Source organism: Geotrypetes seraphini, chromosome 15 (genome assembly GCF_902459505.1).
Source record: "Geotrypetes seraphini chromosome 15, aGeoSer1.1, whole genome shotgun sequence".
NCBI lineage: Eukaryota > Metazoa > Chordata > Amphibia > Gymnophiona > Dermophiidae > Geotrypetes > Geotrypetes seraphini.
In genome coordinates, this window is record NC_047098.1 from 21,449,552 (window position 1) to 21,465,866 (window position 16,315).

Genomic DNA, 16,315 nt, shown 5'->3' on the forward strand with positions numbered 1-16,315 from the left:
CCTGACTTTTTCCTGTTCATTAATTTCCATTTTAGAACCCTGAAAAAATTGACTTCCTAAGTGACCTCATCTAAGGTTGGTGTTATCTCAGGCCCAGATGCACTAAAGTCAGCGATTGTCGCTAAACTTGTTTTGACAGCTTTAGTGACGAGCGCATTTGCCAACCCGATGCACAAAAGTTTTGTTTTTCTTTCATCTATCCTAAAGGAAGACAAAGATCCTGCTAATTAGAATATCATAAGTGAACTATAGCCATGGTTATGACTTGGCATTCTGATCCTTGCTCTGTTGATGTCTCATACAGATAGTCAAAGATTAGAAACTTCATTAGCTCCTTGATACCTAGGGATGTGCCCCTTTCTTTATTATGAATATGTGTGAGTCGGCATAGCTTAGCCACTATCTGCTCAGAATCCATTGAAATCCATTCTCATTCTCTTCACAGACTTGGCTGCATTGAACCTTAATGATGGTTCTAGTGGAACCTCCGATCAGGACACCCTTGCCCCTCTCCCACACCCAACCGCACCCTGGCCAGCTGGACAAAGCTACCCTTACCAATACCCATTACCTCCTCCGTGTTTCCCACCGGCATACCAGGAGCCTGGTTTCAGCTATGGAAGTGGCAGCGCAGGTAGCCAGCACAGTGAAGGTAAGGAGGTAATGCATGCAGGCATGTGGAAGCGACAGGCTAGCATTTGCATGTGGAATTGGTTGATGTATACATGCATGTCTGCAACTCCACAATCCTTTTGGCCATTTGCTTGACTTCCCAAGTTGCTTTGTTGCTCCTTTGTGTCTCTGAACTGTGTGCATGTCGTTCCTTTAAATCTATCTTAGCAAAGGTTCACTCAAAATATGACTGATGGCATTCTGTGTGTAGATTGGTTCCATCCACACAGGGCTATGGCATGGCAAAAACAGACTGCTGTTGATTTTTGCGGGGAAACATGTTTTCCCCAAGGTTAGCCATAACAAACCTCAGATAGTCTAACCCTCATTCCTTCATTCTTGTTTTGATTTGGGGACAATATCTTTCCATGATAAGATGAAATTGGCAGTTTGGATGCTCGCTACTGCTTTACACAGATTAGTTGCCTTCTTAGATAGTCAATTATGGAGCTTTTGGGTGCCAAGACTATCACTAGCTTTGCTCCTCTAGGTGAGACTCCCCCCCCCCCCTTTTTCCCCAGAAAAAAAATGAATAAGGGGCTGCTGGAAGTTCCATGAAGCATCACTGCCCTTAGAGAAAAACAATGATGATCTTTCCTGTCTAATGTGACCATGGATCAATCAGCATGAGACCCTGGATCAAACTTAGTTTTGATAAGAATGTCTTTTACCTGTTTTACCCTCTGCCCCATGCTGAGCTATAAGCCACTGTTTATAATACCACTATAGTGTAGAGTTACACTTCTGACATATAGTGCTGGTGGGGCAGGAAGGGGCAGAGCATAGAAAGTAGAAGAATCAACTTGCATTCCATGGTAAACACTATAGTCATGATTTTGCATGGGGTGGGGGTGTGCAGTTTTGGGCACAGCACAGATTCCTGTGGAAACTTAATTATATATTTCCTTGTAATGTTGAGGAGAAAATAACCAAAGCAAGAATATCTTTACAAGACAATAAATTATATAGGGACTCTTATGTGCTTTTTTGATAACAAGTGAAACAACACTCAAGTGTTGGTTCAGTCTCCCCAGAGGCACAATAACGTCTACTAAATTGGACTAATAGACTCAGCACTTTGGAGAGAAAATCCCATCATGATCTTGTAAGTAACCCTGTTGAAAATGACCCATACCTGAGTAAAGTCATTTTGAATAGGGTATTGTTGAAAAGCCCTATAAAAGTCCTGCATTGGCTGAGATTTTACCTCCTCCCTTATTTGCAGTGAAAACAGCAATAGAAAAGTCACTCAGCTGCTGAAAAGACCCAGAACCCCTTGTATTTTTAACATCAACTCTCACAAGTTCTTATGGTACTAATAAAGAAAGTCGAAGACAGTTGTAATCCATGTGAAGAGTAAAAAATACTCTTTCCTGGAACATTATAATCCTATAATACCTAGATAACTTTTACCATTTGCCTGTCAACTCCTTTAGCTTTACCCTCATGTAGAAGTGTGACCTTTCTCTTTCTTTTCAATTTTGACAAACAACTAAAGAGGAAGAGTGGAATTAGATCTTGGCTGTGAATTTAGGGACTCTTAGAAGAATGTCACTGGGCAAGCAAAATAAGCATGAGCCATTTCTGTAGAGTTTGAATAGCATGACCCTGAGCTTAGTGGAAAACTGCAACTTCATCAGAAACCTGCCCTGCCCAGTCACATCCGGATCCAGGTATTATGTACAGTAATACATGGGGAAATGGGAATTGCATTATGGGAACAGATGGCCGCATGAAGCACTCTTTTTGATTTTGGAGGCCTAATATGATATCACCAGAAGCCCCACTCTGTTTCTCTTTGTAATTACCTCAAGGCCATTCACAGTTCCCCCGGTTCTTTCCTTTCTCACTCTACTAAGTAAGACAGTGCAGGGTCACTAGAAAGGATTCATCTCCCAACCCCTGGAGATTGGGCTGCCTTGTTTCGTGCTTGTAACTGTGTTATCCCTTGTTTTGTTCTGAGCCAGCCTTAGACTGAAGGATGAATGAAGGGAGGTGGATGACACTAGGGCGCTGGTAAGCTGGAAATGTCTCCATGATAACATTATCATAGCATGAACATCTAGACTCCTTTCCTTGATTGTGGTGAACCCCCCTCTGTCTGTCTATTCAGATCACATTGTCTGACAACCAGTCAAATTACAGCTTACCCAAATGCTCCAGGGCAACCTCATCTCTAAAAATATTATGTTGGATTCAAAATTCCACAAAGCGCCACTGTGTGTAAATTATCAAGAGAACAGAAAGACTCAACAGTTTTCATCTTTTTTATACATTTAATTTTTTTTTTCTTTTCTTAAAATGAGAGATATTGCTAGTATACGTCAGGGCTTAATTTGTAGAGAAAAAGGAAGTGGAACTATGGAGCTAGGGGAGGAGGCAAACGGGCGAGAGCTGAATTAGAGCAGAGCCCTGCTCCAGTCTTGCTCCCTCCCTCCCTTCCTTCATCTTCTCCGCAGTCTGCCTGGAGCACAATACCCCTGCTGCTCTGGCAGAACTACATGGTTCATAGACAACGGCGCGAAAGACAAAGGCGCGCGCCGACAACTGAGCGCAAGACGGAGGCGCGTGCTGAAGAAAATTACAGTTTTTAGGGGCTCCGATGGCGGGTTTTGTTGGGGAACCCACCCACTTTACTTAATAGACATCGTGCCGGCGTTATGGGGGGTTTGGGGGGTTGTAACCCTCCACATTTTACTGTAAACTTAACTTTTTCCCTAAAAACAGGGAAAAAGTTAAGTTTTCAGTAAATTGTGGGGGGTTACAACCCCCCACAACGCGGCGCAATGTCTATTAAGTAAAGTGGGGGGGTTCCCCCCCACGCCCCCCCCCCCCCGTCGGAGCCCTAAAAACAGTAATTTTGAGCAGCGCGCGCCTCCGCGCTGCGCTCAATTGTCTGGGCGTGCCTTTGTCCTGGCGCATTTTTGACCTGACACCGAACTACATTCCAGGTCATTCCTCTAGAAACCGGGCCTTGGTGTTTGTTCAAGTGCAATCTCAATAGTTTGAGCCTGCCAGGGTATCTGAATTACTTATCTCAATTCAGTTGCTAAACTGCTTAGAAAGCACATTTTATAATGTTTATGCTTCTTAGGGTGAATTAATTTCTAGAGTTTGGGATATTTCATAGTGGGTGGGGGGGTGAGGTCAGGTAGCTCATTCTCTCCAAATAATAGAGTCTAGTGTAATCAGTACTAAAGCAGAGAGAAGTGATCAGCCAATCAAAATGTCTTTATGAAAACATCACAAAGCTGAGAGAGTAACCAATCAGAATGGAGAATCAATGTAATGTGACATCCCATCTGTTATCTGTAGTTTGAAATCCTGATCACACCTTCAGAGCTTATTTAGTAGAAGCAGTAATTAAAATGTTCCCTCCCTCCTCTCTCCTACATGCTCTCCTGTGCTCTGACCCCCAACCTTTAGTGCTTTCTGTTTTCATCCTTCTCTTTCTGTGCCAGCATGTATATGGCATCATCCACTTAAAATGCATGCATGCCTCCATGATTCATGCAAACACTATGACGTGACTGTGCTAATATTCATCTAATTGTTAAAGTACATTTCACATGGTACAGACTGTTGCAGAAAATGTCTCTCTGCCTGTGCCAGTCCAGGTCATGAGGGTGTCTACTTGTGCATGCCCAGGCTCTTGTGTGCTGTCTTCTTGTTACAGAGTAGTGTAACTGTTCATGACATGTTGAGTTAGATCAAGATTTTATTCTTCCTTGCCCCCAATTTATTGGATTAATAGAAAGGAGAAATTAGGTTTTACCTGCTAATTTGGGTTTTTTTCAGTCCCAGCAGAGCAATCCAGGACAATTGGGCTTCTGCCCATCAACCATCAGGTTGCGTTAGAGAATAGAGTTGTGTCCAACTCTGTAGTCCAGAGCTCAAAGGGGCATGTTGGGAGGTGTGTTATGGGTGAGCATTGGGTGGGCTTAGACCTGGACATCCTGAGGTAATAACCGAAGCTTTCCTAGGCAGAAAGACGCAGGGAGTTAGACTTGTTTTGGTTGCTTCTAAGGTGCCCAAACTGACAAGAAGACCACTGGAGGGTTTAAGGCATGACTCTCCCTTACTCCCCCAGTAGTCACAATCCTCTCTTACCACCCAAATAGGACATCCCCTGGCATCTCCCTACATTCCCCCGACATCTCCCCATATCCCTCGTACCTTCGGATGACAAATTGGCAGGAGGGAAGCCCACTCCCTCCTGCCTATAGGGGGCTATGTGCTCAGAATGATGGGTCTTCCCCTTCCCAATGTATCTGGGATGCAATGGGAGGGGCCCAAGGCCCCGATTGGCTCAATATCTGAGCCAGCAGGACTGCAGCAAAACCAGTTGAGCTGATGGGGATTCCCCTGCTGTGATAAGACAAGGTAGTTGGGTACATCTGCAAAACTTGCTTTTGTGTGTTTTTCATGTGGATGTTTTTATTTTTGAAAATGGCCAAAAAAGTAGATGTACTAAGGACCAAAATGTCTACATAGGTCATTTTTGAAAATAAAAGATAAGATGTCTGGCTGTTTTGAAAATGGATATTTTCTCTACTGAATTTCTAAATGGGTTTGTTTGTTTTTTTTCAAAGTGTCCAAATTAGACGTTGACGTCCTATCAAAAATGCCCCTCTGTGGCAGATTATTTGTGTGAACTCTTCTTCTTTGTCCTCTTTTCTTTCAACTTTTTTTTTTGTGAAATTCCACTCTTAATTGGTTAAGTTAAACCAGCTAAAGATAGGACTGCTATTTATATGGTCCTGTTTGGCCAATTAACCGGGAAAGGGCTGACAGTAAATGACAACTACATCTCTTACTTGCCCACACAGTAGCTAGTTTTGACTTTAGAGGTTAGAGAGGATATTAAGCAGAACTGTCCAGATAACTGCAACTGAATATTCCCTCAGGGCCCACTCAGCACCAGTTAACCAAGCAAGAAACTCTCTTATCTGGTTAACTAGCTTGAATATCAACCTTTGCTTGTACAAAAGGGACGGGTATCTGAACTAGTGTGTTTGAATTAAAAGAAAGAAAATTAGCAGATAAGAACTAATTTCTCCTTCCTTAGTGTCCTCAACAAAGCAGTCTAGGACTTTTGGAATGTATCAAAAGCAGCCCTCATTGTGGGAGGAGCAGCTACTCCTGCAGAAAGAATTAAGGCCCCAAAGGAAGATTCCTCCCTGGCCCAAACACTCAAGTCTGTAGTATTTTGCAAAAGTATGTAGTGAACATCGTGTTTCCCAATCTACAAATTTCCACTGAGGCGACAGTCCTTAACTTTGGCCAAGAAGTAACTACACCTGATGAGGGACAGAAAGTGACTACCGTATTTTCACGTAGATAACGCGCACCCGTGTAAAACGCGCACACGGGTATAGTGCGCGGAAAACACAAATCTATGTACAGAAATTTTTATATACCACGCACACCCGTATACAGGGCCCAACCCGACCATGTGCCCAAGGCCCCGCCCCCAAGAGGGACCTAAGGCTCCCGGGCCTATTCTGATTGGCTCAGGCGCCTTAGGCCCCACCAGTAGGCAGAGCTTTGGGACGGATGGGCCAATCTGGCCTCATTCCGTCGTTGGCTGCCTGCCGGACAGGCGGGTTTGGCTCCCGTCTGTCCGGCCAACTACATAAAGGTACGGGGAAGGGGGGTGGGGGTGTCGTGGGGGTCGGCCAGGGGGGGTCGCGGGTCGGCTGGGGGGGCGGTCAGAGGTTCTTGGGGGAGGGCGGTCGTTGGGGGGAGGGGGGTATGCATCGAGGGCAAGAGGGCCTGGGATCCCTCCTGCCCGTAATGTAGTGGGGGTAGGGGGTCGCCGTGGCCAGGAGGGTTTGGGCTCCCTCCTGGCCCGATATTGTCGGGGAGTTGGGGAGTCGGCAAGGCAAGAGGGCTTGGGCTCCCTTTTGCCCTGATCGTGTCGGGGGAGGCAAGAGGGCTTGAGCTCCCTCTTGCCCCGATCGTGTCGGGGGTGCCGCGGTTGGCTGGGGCAAGAGGGCTTGAGCTCCCTCTTGCCCCGATCGTGTCGGGGGTGCCACGGTTGGCTGGGGCAAGAGGACGGGAGTGCGTGCGAGCGGTCCTTCAGGGTGGGGGTGCGGGTGGGAGTGCGTGCGAGCGGTCCTTCAGGGTGGGGGTGCGGGTGCGGGTGGGAGTGCGTGCGAGCGGTCCTTCAGGGTGGGGATGCGGGTGTGGGTGGGAGTGCGTGCGAGCGGTCCTTCAGGGTGGGGATGCGGGTGCGGGTGGGAGCGCGTGCGAGCGGTCCTTCGGGGTGGGGGTGCGAGCGGTCCTGCGGGGGGGGGTGAATCGGACGTCGGGGGGGGGAACTATGTAAAAAAAATTTTGTACAACGCGCTCACGCGTATACCGCGCAAGGTTATGCACGGTTTGTAAAAACACGTATAACGCGTGCGTTATATGCGTGAAAATACGGTACTTGCCTGCCAAAATATATACACAATCATGCCTTTTAACCAGCAAGCTATTGTAGCCTTGAAAGCTGGTTCGCCTTGTCTGACCTATGAAAGTCATTGGTCGCCTCAATGGGCATCCAAACACTTTAAAGATTTAAAATTGTCTGTGCAATTTGTTTAAATGAATGATGAATCAAGGTCTGATTTAAATGAAATGGAGATATGATCTTTTGGAGAAAGGAGGGAAGAATACAAATAGATAACATAAAATGAAGAAAGGGATTCCTACTAGACAAGACTGTGATCTATGACACCCTTCTAGTGGAAGTGATAGCTAACAAAAACGTTGTTTTTAGAGTAAAACCTTTCAGGGTAGTCCTCCTGAGAAGCGCAAAAGGCATTTTCTGCAATGATCTAAGAACTAGATTGAAGTTCCATTCTGGGAAAACAGTTCTAAATTGGAGGCTACAGATGATTAACTCCATTCAAAAAGTAGTGCTAAGGATGTGTTTTGAAGGCAACCTCTGAAACAAGCAAAAGCCACTACCTGAACCTTTAGGGAATTCAGAGAGAGACACTTTTTAAAACCTTCCAAGGAAGGAGAAAGAGCTCTCCAAACTCACATATGTAAGAGACGTGAAGTGCTTTTAGCTTGAAGTAAGGTAATAAAAACTTCTTCAGCATATCCATATTGACCTTTCAAAAGCCAGACTGTATATAGTGCTGAAAGGCATAAACAGCGCAGTAGATTTTGACATTTAATAGACAATCCCTGCGCAGAAGAGCTTACAATCTAACTTGGACAGACAGACATGACATATAGGGTTAGGGATGCAGAACCCAAAGTGAGAGAAGTTCGTTGAAAGCAGTCTCAAAGCGGTGGGCTTTTAACTGGACCTTGAGCACTGCCAGAGATGGAGCCCGCCGTAGGGATTAGGTCAACTTGTTACAGGCATACAGCGCAGCAAGGTAGAAGGGATGGAGTCTGGAAGGACAGGGGAGATATGATTCAGACATTCAAATACTTGAAAGGTATTAACATAGAACAAAATCTTTTCCAGAGGAAGGAAAATGGTAAAACCAGAGGGCATCATTTGAGGTTGAGGGGTGGTAGACTCAAGAGCAATGTAAGGAAATCCTTCTTTACGGAGAGGGTGGTGGATGTCTGGAATGCACTCCTGAGAGAAGTGGTGTAAATGAAAACGGTGACGGAGTTCAAAAAAGCATGGGATGAACACAGAGGATCTAGAATCAGAAAATAATAGTAAATATTGAAGAACTAAGGCCAGGTGGTCTTACACGGTCTGTATCAGTATATGGCCATTTGGTGGAATTTGGGCTGAGGAGGGCTTCAATGGCTGGGAGGGTGTAGATGGACTGGAGTGAGCTTTGACAGAGGCTTCAGTAGTTGGAAGGGAACCTAAGAACAGTATGGGTAGAGTTTTGAATTCTTGCCCAGAAATAGCTAAAAAGAAGAAGAAAAAAACAAACAAATTTTTAGATTGGATCAGGTTGGGCAGACTAGATGGACAATTCGGGTCTTTATCTGCCGTCATCTACTATGTTACTATGGAGTTGGCAAAGGAAGAGAAGGGCACAGATAGGAGGGACTTCCCAGCTTACCATTAAATGCAGGCACATTTTGTTTGCCTCTAGTGGGCTCGCAATCTAAGCAATGGAGGGCTGAATGACTTGCCCAGGGTCACAAGGAACTGCAGTGACTATTAGGCTCCTCCTCTATCCCATTTCACTTGAACCATCTACAGAATGCAACAGTCATATTCCTAAGACATAGGAGATCATTGGGATGGGAGAGATGTTGAAGAGAGCTCATGTGGACCCTTACCCATAGAACGAGGCCGCCACCATAGAATCAAAGAATTGCATATAGTCCTATGCCCAAGCACTCTGGAGCCACAGAAGTGCTTGGATTCATGACTGTAGCTTTTATTATCTGTCATCCAGAGGAAAATTTCTCCCTGCCTGCATATCAAACTGTACTCCAAAGTACTTCAGAGATTGAGAAGGAGATAACTTTCTCTTGTCAAACCTAGGGGTTGCAAATGATCTACTTTGGAGGTGACTTGGAAACTTTCCTAAAGAGAAAAAGCTCTGGTCAACCAATTGTCCTGATAAGGATGAACTCTGATGCTGTCACATTAAAAAAAAAAAAAAAAAGGCTGCCACAACTACCATGACTTTGAAGAAGGTTTCTGGGGGCTGCAGCAAGACCAGAGCACATCACTTAGAACTAAGGTTTTCCTAGAATTGCAAAGTGCAGAAAATGCTGATGAGGAGGCCAAATTGGAAGTAAGTTTCCTTGAGGTCCACAGAAGTAAAAAAACAAAACAACAACTTGCTTTATTGGACCAAGGCCAAGCAAACAGTTTCCATTCTGAAATAAGTCACCAGAGAGTGCAATTAATTTTTTTTTAGGTCCAGGGTAGAGTGGATGAAGCCTTCTTTCTTGGGAACTACAAAATAAATGGAATAATTCCTAGACCCCTAGCTGCTCTTGGCACTAAAATCACAGCTGCTAGACTCGAGACCCTTCAAGGTAAATCTTACCACTTGCTGTTTCGCTGGAGCCTTATAAGGGGACTTAAAGAAAGAGTCTTCAGGAGGGTAGGAAAATAGTATATAGCTTTCCCTGATTACCTCCAAAACCCAGCCATCAATAGTTGCTCTAGTCCATTTGGCAAGAAACACAGACAGCCACCTATCAGAATTTCTGAAGAATGGATCTGGGTCCATCATTGCAAGGGCTGGGATATATTGAATAGAGAAAGTTTGGTCTTGAACCTTTTTTATCTCCCCCCTTCCCCCCCCCAAAAAAAAGAGGGCTGCCTCTTACTAAAATCAAGGTCATTGGAAAGACCCAGGACAGCCTGCTTCATGTCTCTTTACTGAGACAAAAGCAGAGCGAGATGTGGATTTAGGCCTGTCCTTAGGAAGGTGTTAAAGTCTGGACTTCTTCCAGATCCTTCACCAGTTTCTCAAAATTCTTACCAGACAACAACTTAACATTGAAAGGGAAGCTTAGTGAGCTGACATTTAGATGCTGAATCTACAAGTTCATGCACTAAAGTTAAAATTTAAAAAATTCTAAAAATTTCAAAAAATTATATGAAAGCCCGATGAAAGACAACTTGTGAACCTGTATCTGCCTGTTTCAATGTGATCATTGTTCAGCACAGGAATCTGAGGGCTTCATTAGTGAACCAAGTGCAAACAAGTCCGTCTTTGGGTTTATTTGTTATTGTTGGGACTTGACACCATTGTTTTTCAAGTAGTGACCCCCCTAGCCTAGCCAGGAAAACTATCCTTGAATATCTTTGTTCGCCAGCTCCACTGAGTTTCAGACAGAGTACTGATTCAGGAGCAAACCTCAACAGAGCAATCCAGGAGCTGCAAAGGGAATCATCTTCCACCTGCTGAAAATAGAGAAATACTAAGTCAGCTGAGCTGCACAGTGCCCTATAGGGTTGGACACAACTCTGTCCTCTAGTTCCTCCTGCTGCTCGATGGGCATAAACCTGCAAGTCCTGGATTAGTCTTTTGGGGATGCTAAGGAATTTCAACTTAGGGCTTTTCTGCCATTCTGCATCTATAGTAAAAAGCTTAGTGATGCAAGGCTTTTATATAGAGAAGTTCCTAATGGCAGGTTCCAGGACCCCAGTAGAATGCATTAATATTGGCCTTGTTCACCATCATATGGCCCATTTTTGCAAGTAGTGTCAGTTTTAGTGATGGTCTCTTGACCATATTTTTGATAACGAGAAAATTAGCTGATAATAGGTTTCAGCCACGACATCTCCTGGTTTCAGAAATAATTAGAAGTATGAAACATTTTATAAACTATTTTAATTACAGGGATAAAATGATTGTGAATGTCTTTTAAGCACTACACGTACATTTCTGACTCCATCAACAATACCACTGCTGACATCACACACAGACAGCATCCCTGCAAACGTGTGTCGTGTAATGCTTACCACTTTTGCCAACGTGGCCCTTTCTGGGAGTCTTGGGAAACGGCAGTGATAAGGAACTGGCTGGTGCCTGAAGAATTCAAGACAAAATTGCTTGAAAGGGAATCTAACTTTATAGCTGGCATAGTTTGGGCAATATCAAGACATGGACTACGGTTTTGAAAAGAACAGGAATCAGGGACTTCTAAGTCTGAGTCCTCTGTGTGAGTGAACATTGCTTCCCTGTGCAGAGCTCCCCCCCCCCCTTATTAGAAAAAAAAATAATGATATTCTCCTGTTTGTTTTTAGGAACTATTATGTTGTCTCTAAGCTCAAAACAAATTGTATTTATAGCATCCACCCTGCAGACGGTTGCTTGCTTTCTTGTGCAGTTCTTTGGCTGCCATAAAGCACAATGCTGTTCTGCTTGGAAGAGAGAGGTTCTTTTATTTGTAATTATTTGTATAATTATGATTAATTACATAAGTCATCAGGAAATCAACACATAAGCTCTTGGAAGGTGGGCTATCTCTTGCCTTTTGATTTTACACAACTTTTGCTCTTGTTCATCATATTCTTACGTTGATGTATTTTTTTTATTTTTTTTTCTTTATTCGTTTTAAAACATGCAAGTGTACAGAAAAACATCATAATAATTTCAATACAACACTTGAAAACCTTTACCAAATCATCTGGAACAATAATTTAAATCCCTTCCCTCCCACCCTTCTTAAAAAAAAAAAAAATTTAAATCAAAATCTCAACAGAAAATATACCAACCCCCACCCCCAGTGTGTAGAAATAATCTACCATAGAAAGTGATGTCTACTCATTACAATATTTTTCCATTGGCCCCTAGATCTTTATGAAATTATTGTATGTCCCTCTCTGCGTAGCAATAGCTTTTTCCATCTTATAAATATGGCATAACGAGTTCCACCAAAATGTATAATTGAGATTAGAGTAGTTTTTCCAATTATTGATAATATGCTGAATGGCGACCCCTGTCATGATTAACAGAAGTTTGTTATTATACGACGAAATTTGACTTTTTTTCCTCATAGATATACCAAACAGAACAGTGTCATAAGATAACGCAACATGGTTTTCTAGAAGACAGTTAACTTGAGTCCAAATTGAATTCCAAAATAACATAATATAGGAACAATAAAAAATTAAATGATCCAATGTCCCTACTTCAAGATTACAGTGCCATCATCTATTAGATTTAGAGCAATCCAACTTTTGTAAACGAACTGGGATCCAAAACGCTCTATGCAATAAAAAGAACCAAGTTTGCCTCATAGATGCTGACACTATACATCTCATTCTCCAAGACCAAATTCGTGGCCATTGAGATGCAGAAATTTGCTGCTTAATCTCAATGCTCCAAATGTCTCTTAGACCATTTTTAGGCTTTTTATTTATATATCCAGATATTAATTTATACCACAATGTGGCTTGATGACCCAAGAAGTCTGCTTGAAAACATAGGAACTCCAGTCTAAATTGATTATCAAGCTTTTTCCATTCAGGGAACTCCACCTGAATAGCCTGCTTCAGCTGCAACCATTTAAAACTTTGTGATTTATTGAGACCAAATCTATGTTATAGCTGTGAAAAATCAAGCAGCTTACCATCTGAAATAACATCATTTAGAGTTCGTAGGCCTGCAATAATCCAGTCCTTCCATAGAATTTTATTACCGCCAATTTCAATCTTGGAGTTTATCCATAAAGATTGATTTGTAGATTTATTAATTGGAATAGGTGTTAAATTACTAATGTATCTCAATGTTTTCCATGTATCATTTAAAATTCTGTTATCTTTATATCTTCTAGGTATGTTAATACTAGGAATATGAGCAAAATGTAAAGGAAACAAAAGACGCCATTCTAAATATAACCAATCAGGTGCATTATCAATAAGTTCTGGGAGGATCCAATACATACCCTGACGCATAATATAGGCCTGATGATATCTATAAAAATTTGGAAAATTTACCCCTCCCCCCCCCTCCACAATTGGCTTTTGAAGAGATACTAAAGCAATTCTGGAATGTATATTGTTGCACAGGGCAATATAGATACCTGTTTAATGTTGCATAGATAAATTGCAAAACCAATATACACAAACCTGTGTGTCATCTTTATCTATCTAGGAAGTAAAAGCAGTGGCTCTAACCGCAGCAACAGCGAAGGGCGGAGGGCACCTGGGAGGGAAAAGGACCGCAAATCACCCGGCAGTGGCAGTGGATCCGACCATGCCATCCGCGGCGGTGTTGTTGGACGATGTGAACGGCCCATCAGCCAGCTCAGCCACCGGAGCCAGGTCTCTGCCACTCACAGCGAGCGGAGCCACCACAGTTACCACTCTCATGGACCTCCAGGGGTCCCGCCCCTTTACAGCTTGCCAAAGATTGGCTCAAAACTCTATGGGACAAGTGGGCCCCCAGGAGGCCCCCCTGTCCGAGAACTTGGCTTGGTCCCTCCAGAGCTGACAGGGAGCCGGCAGTCCTTCCAAAAGGCCATGGGCAATCCCTGCGAGTTCTTCGTTGACATCATGTGACAGGAAGTGCCTTCATTCTCCCCTCTGTTTTGATAGTATTGAACAATAGGATAATGAAATATTTGTCTTGCATGGAACACTTTACTGACTTGCAATGGTGTTGCAAAGAGTCAAAACAAATCATGGGATACTTTGGATAGCCCCAGTTTCCCTTTTTATCAGTTGTGATTGTCTTCAGGTGTTTATTTCCACCTCTTGATAAGTTTCAGGAAGTGCAGCACTCAGGTTGGTGCAGCTATATTAACTGATTTTAGAAAAGTCGTGCCCCTTTTTTTTTTTTAACTTTCAACCATGGTTATGAAGCACCTTCTTACAAAAATGATAAACGCTGCTTAGATATCACAGTGGAGTGTTCAGTTAGGATTTACTGTTCTCATTATGTTCATAGCATAGAGGTAGCAAAACATTTTCACTCTCTGTTTCCTTTGTAGCTCTATAACAGTGGTCTCAAACTTGCGGCCCGGGGGCCACATGCAGCCCGCCAGGTACTATTTTGAGGCCCTCGGTATGTTTATCATAATCACAAAAGTAAAATAAAACAGTTTCTTGATCATCTGTCTCTTTAGCTATAAATGACAATATTATTATTAAGACTTAGCCAAAAGGAAAGATTTATAAACTATAAAGAGTTTTACCTCATGCAAAATTGTCATTTCTTTAATAAGACATTAACTATTTTTTCTGAGGCCCTCCAAGTACCTACAAATCCCAAATGTGGCCCTGCAAAGGGTTTGAGTTTGAGACCACTGGCTTAACTGTAACCATGACATCCTGTTTGTCTTTGGGAAGCAGAGCTGAGATTGTGATGTCATAATGCCTCATTCCACCAATAAGAGCCAGCCTCATCAGTGATGTCACAATGGCTTGATTGTTCTGTTCTCCCCTCTGCCCTCCAACACAGTCAGCAGATTAACTGTTCCCCTTAAATCAGTAGTCTCAAACTCTTTAATAAGACATTAACTATTTTTTCTGAGGCCCTCCAAGTACCGTCAAATCCAAAATGTGGCCCTGCAAAGGGTTTGAGTTTGAGACCACTGCTCTATAACATCTAATAACTGGGTTGTTCTACCACCCAGTACCCGCTGTTGAAAGGTGCTATTCTGATTTCAGTCCTGGAAAGGGGACCTGGGATTATGGTGAGAACATGAGGGTGAGAAGATAAAAGATCTCTTGATGCTTTAGAGGCACCTACCCTATGCCAGAAACTCTTGAGACACCTACCCTGTGCCGTTAGCCTTCTGCAACCTTGGCAAAATGCAATTGTTAGTTTGACTCCAGAGGCAGAGGACATTCAGAGTTCATAGCCCTCTTGTCTTCTTTCTTTCAAACTTTCAGGGTGATTGTTGTTTCTAAGAATTTTCCTAAAAACAGGATCCATTCTTCTTCCTCCTCTCACTTAATAAGAATCGGGCAGGCAGTGTATATAACCACCTGTCTTTTCTCCTAAGCCATAACACTGTAACTAACTGTAATCTTTAATTATTGGTTATTTGAAAAGAAGCAACATTTAAGCATTCAAAGAGAACTAAGGTATTTCAGTTATGTGCAACAGTGTGTGGGCAAATTGGAGTAAGGAAAGCACCTGGATGCGTTGAGACCAAAAAAAGCCACAGCCCCCCTCAAAGCAGAATTAGCCAATATTATTCCCTTGAGTCCATTCTTAGCCCACTCATTCCTCTTCCATCCTTAACTAAGAAAATGTAAAGATATTAATGTGGGCATATTTTTATTCAATGACATCAATTAGCAAACTCAATTACAGCAAACATAAGGTCCATCATAAAGATCAACTGATCATATTCCCAATTTGTTGCTTTTTATATAAGAGAAACATTCTCCCAAACTCGATTCATTACCTTGAGGTAACCCATACCACTAGCATGCAGTTGTTCCTTTTGCACACTGATTCTTTCATATAATAACTAATCCCAGCCCCCTCAACTGTGCCCCCCCCCTTCCAGTAACTGCGACATTCCCTCCTTACATACCTGAAGGAGCCATGTAACTTTGACAGCCTTTTCTAGATTTCTCTGTATTTGTCCCTTCTTTTCAACCAATCGTTGTTCATTTTTCAATATGACAGTCTTTCTTTCTACCTTTGTATGGTAGGTAGCTCCCTCTTCTAGAAGGCTGCTAGTTTTCATCTTGTGACCACAATTCCCATTTTAATGTGTCTACTGCTGAATCCTGAATTCCTACCCCCATACCCACCCAAAAAAAAAAAAAGAATCTGAGCTTGCTATGGAAGGGAAATCTAGACATCCCGTTTATCACTTGCTGTACCTCCCTCCCAAAACTCTGGACCTGAGTATATTCCCACCAGATGCAAAAGAATGCTCCCACGCCCCCTCCAGCAAGCTTCTGAAGCTTCCAGAAGCATCTTTTGTACTCTATGAGGAGTCAAATACCATCTGTGTAAAGTGCTTTGTAGCAATTCTCTTCTAATAATATTGATAGCATCCTGTTGGCTACCCCTTCAAAGATCTTCTCCCACTGTCTGACTGTAAATTCCCTCCCCAAATCACTTTCCCATGCTTCTATCAACTCAAGTTTAATTATATGAATCCCCTTTCTAGAAATCAATATAATAAAGAGTTATCACATTCGTTGTGCAGGTCACACACCCCTACCCACACTTTCTCTATCCCATGCAAAACTTGTTCTCCCTCTTCAATTAACCCAACGTGCCTTAGA

General features: G+C 43.0%; 1 protein-coding gene across 4 annotated transcripts in view; it reads left to right on the forward strand.

Annotated features, from left to right (window-relative positions):
- DVL1 (dishevelled segment polarity protein 1) overlaps window positions 1-14,136 on the forward strand; it is a 174,942-nt gene extending 160,806 nt beyond the window's left edge. For 3 of the 4 annotated variants that reach the window (XM_033922853.1, XM_033922854.1, XM_033922855.1), the window contains 2 exons: window positions 446-652; window positions 13,215-14,136. In XM_033922853.1, coding sequence (XP_033778744.1) covers window positions 446-652; window positions 13,215-13,621 — 614 coding nt within the window. In that variant the 3' untranslated portion in view covers window positions 13,622-14,136. Of the gene's footprint in view, window positions 1-445; window positions 653-2,639; window positions 2,675-13,214 lie in introns of those variants that run through there. The other variant, XM_033922856.1, reaches the window with a different exon arrangement.
- Window positions 14,137-16,315: the final 2,179 nt, after the last annotated feature.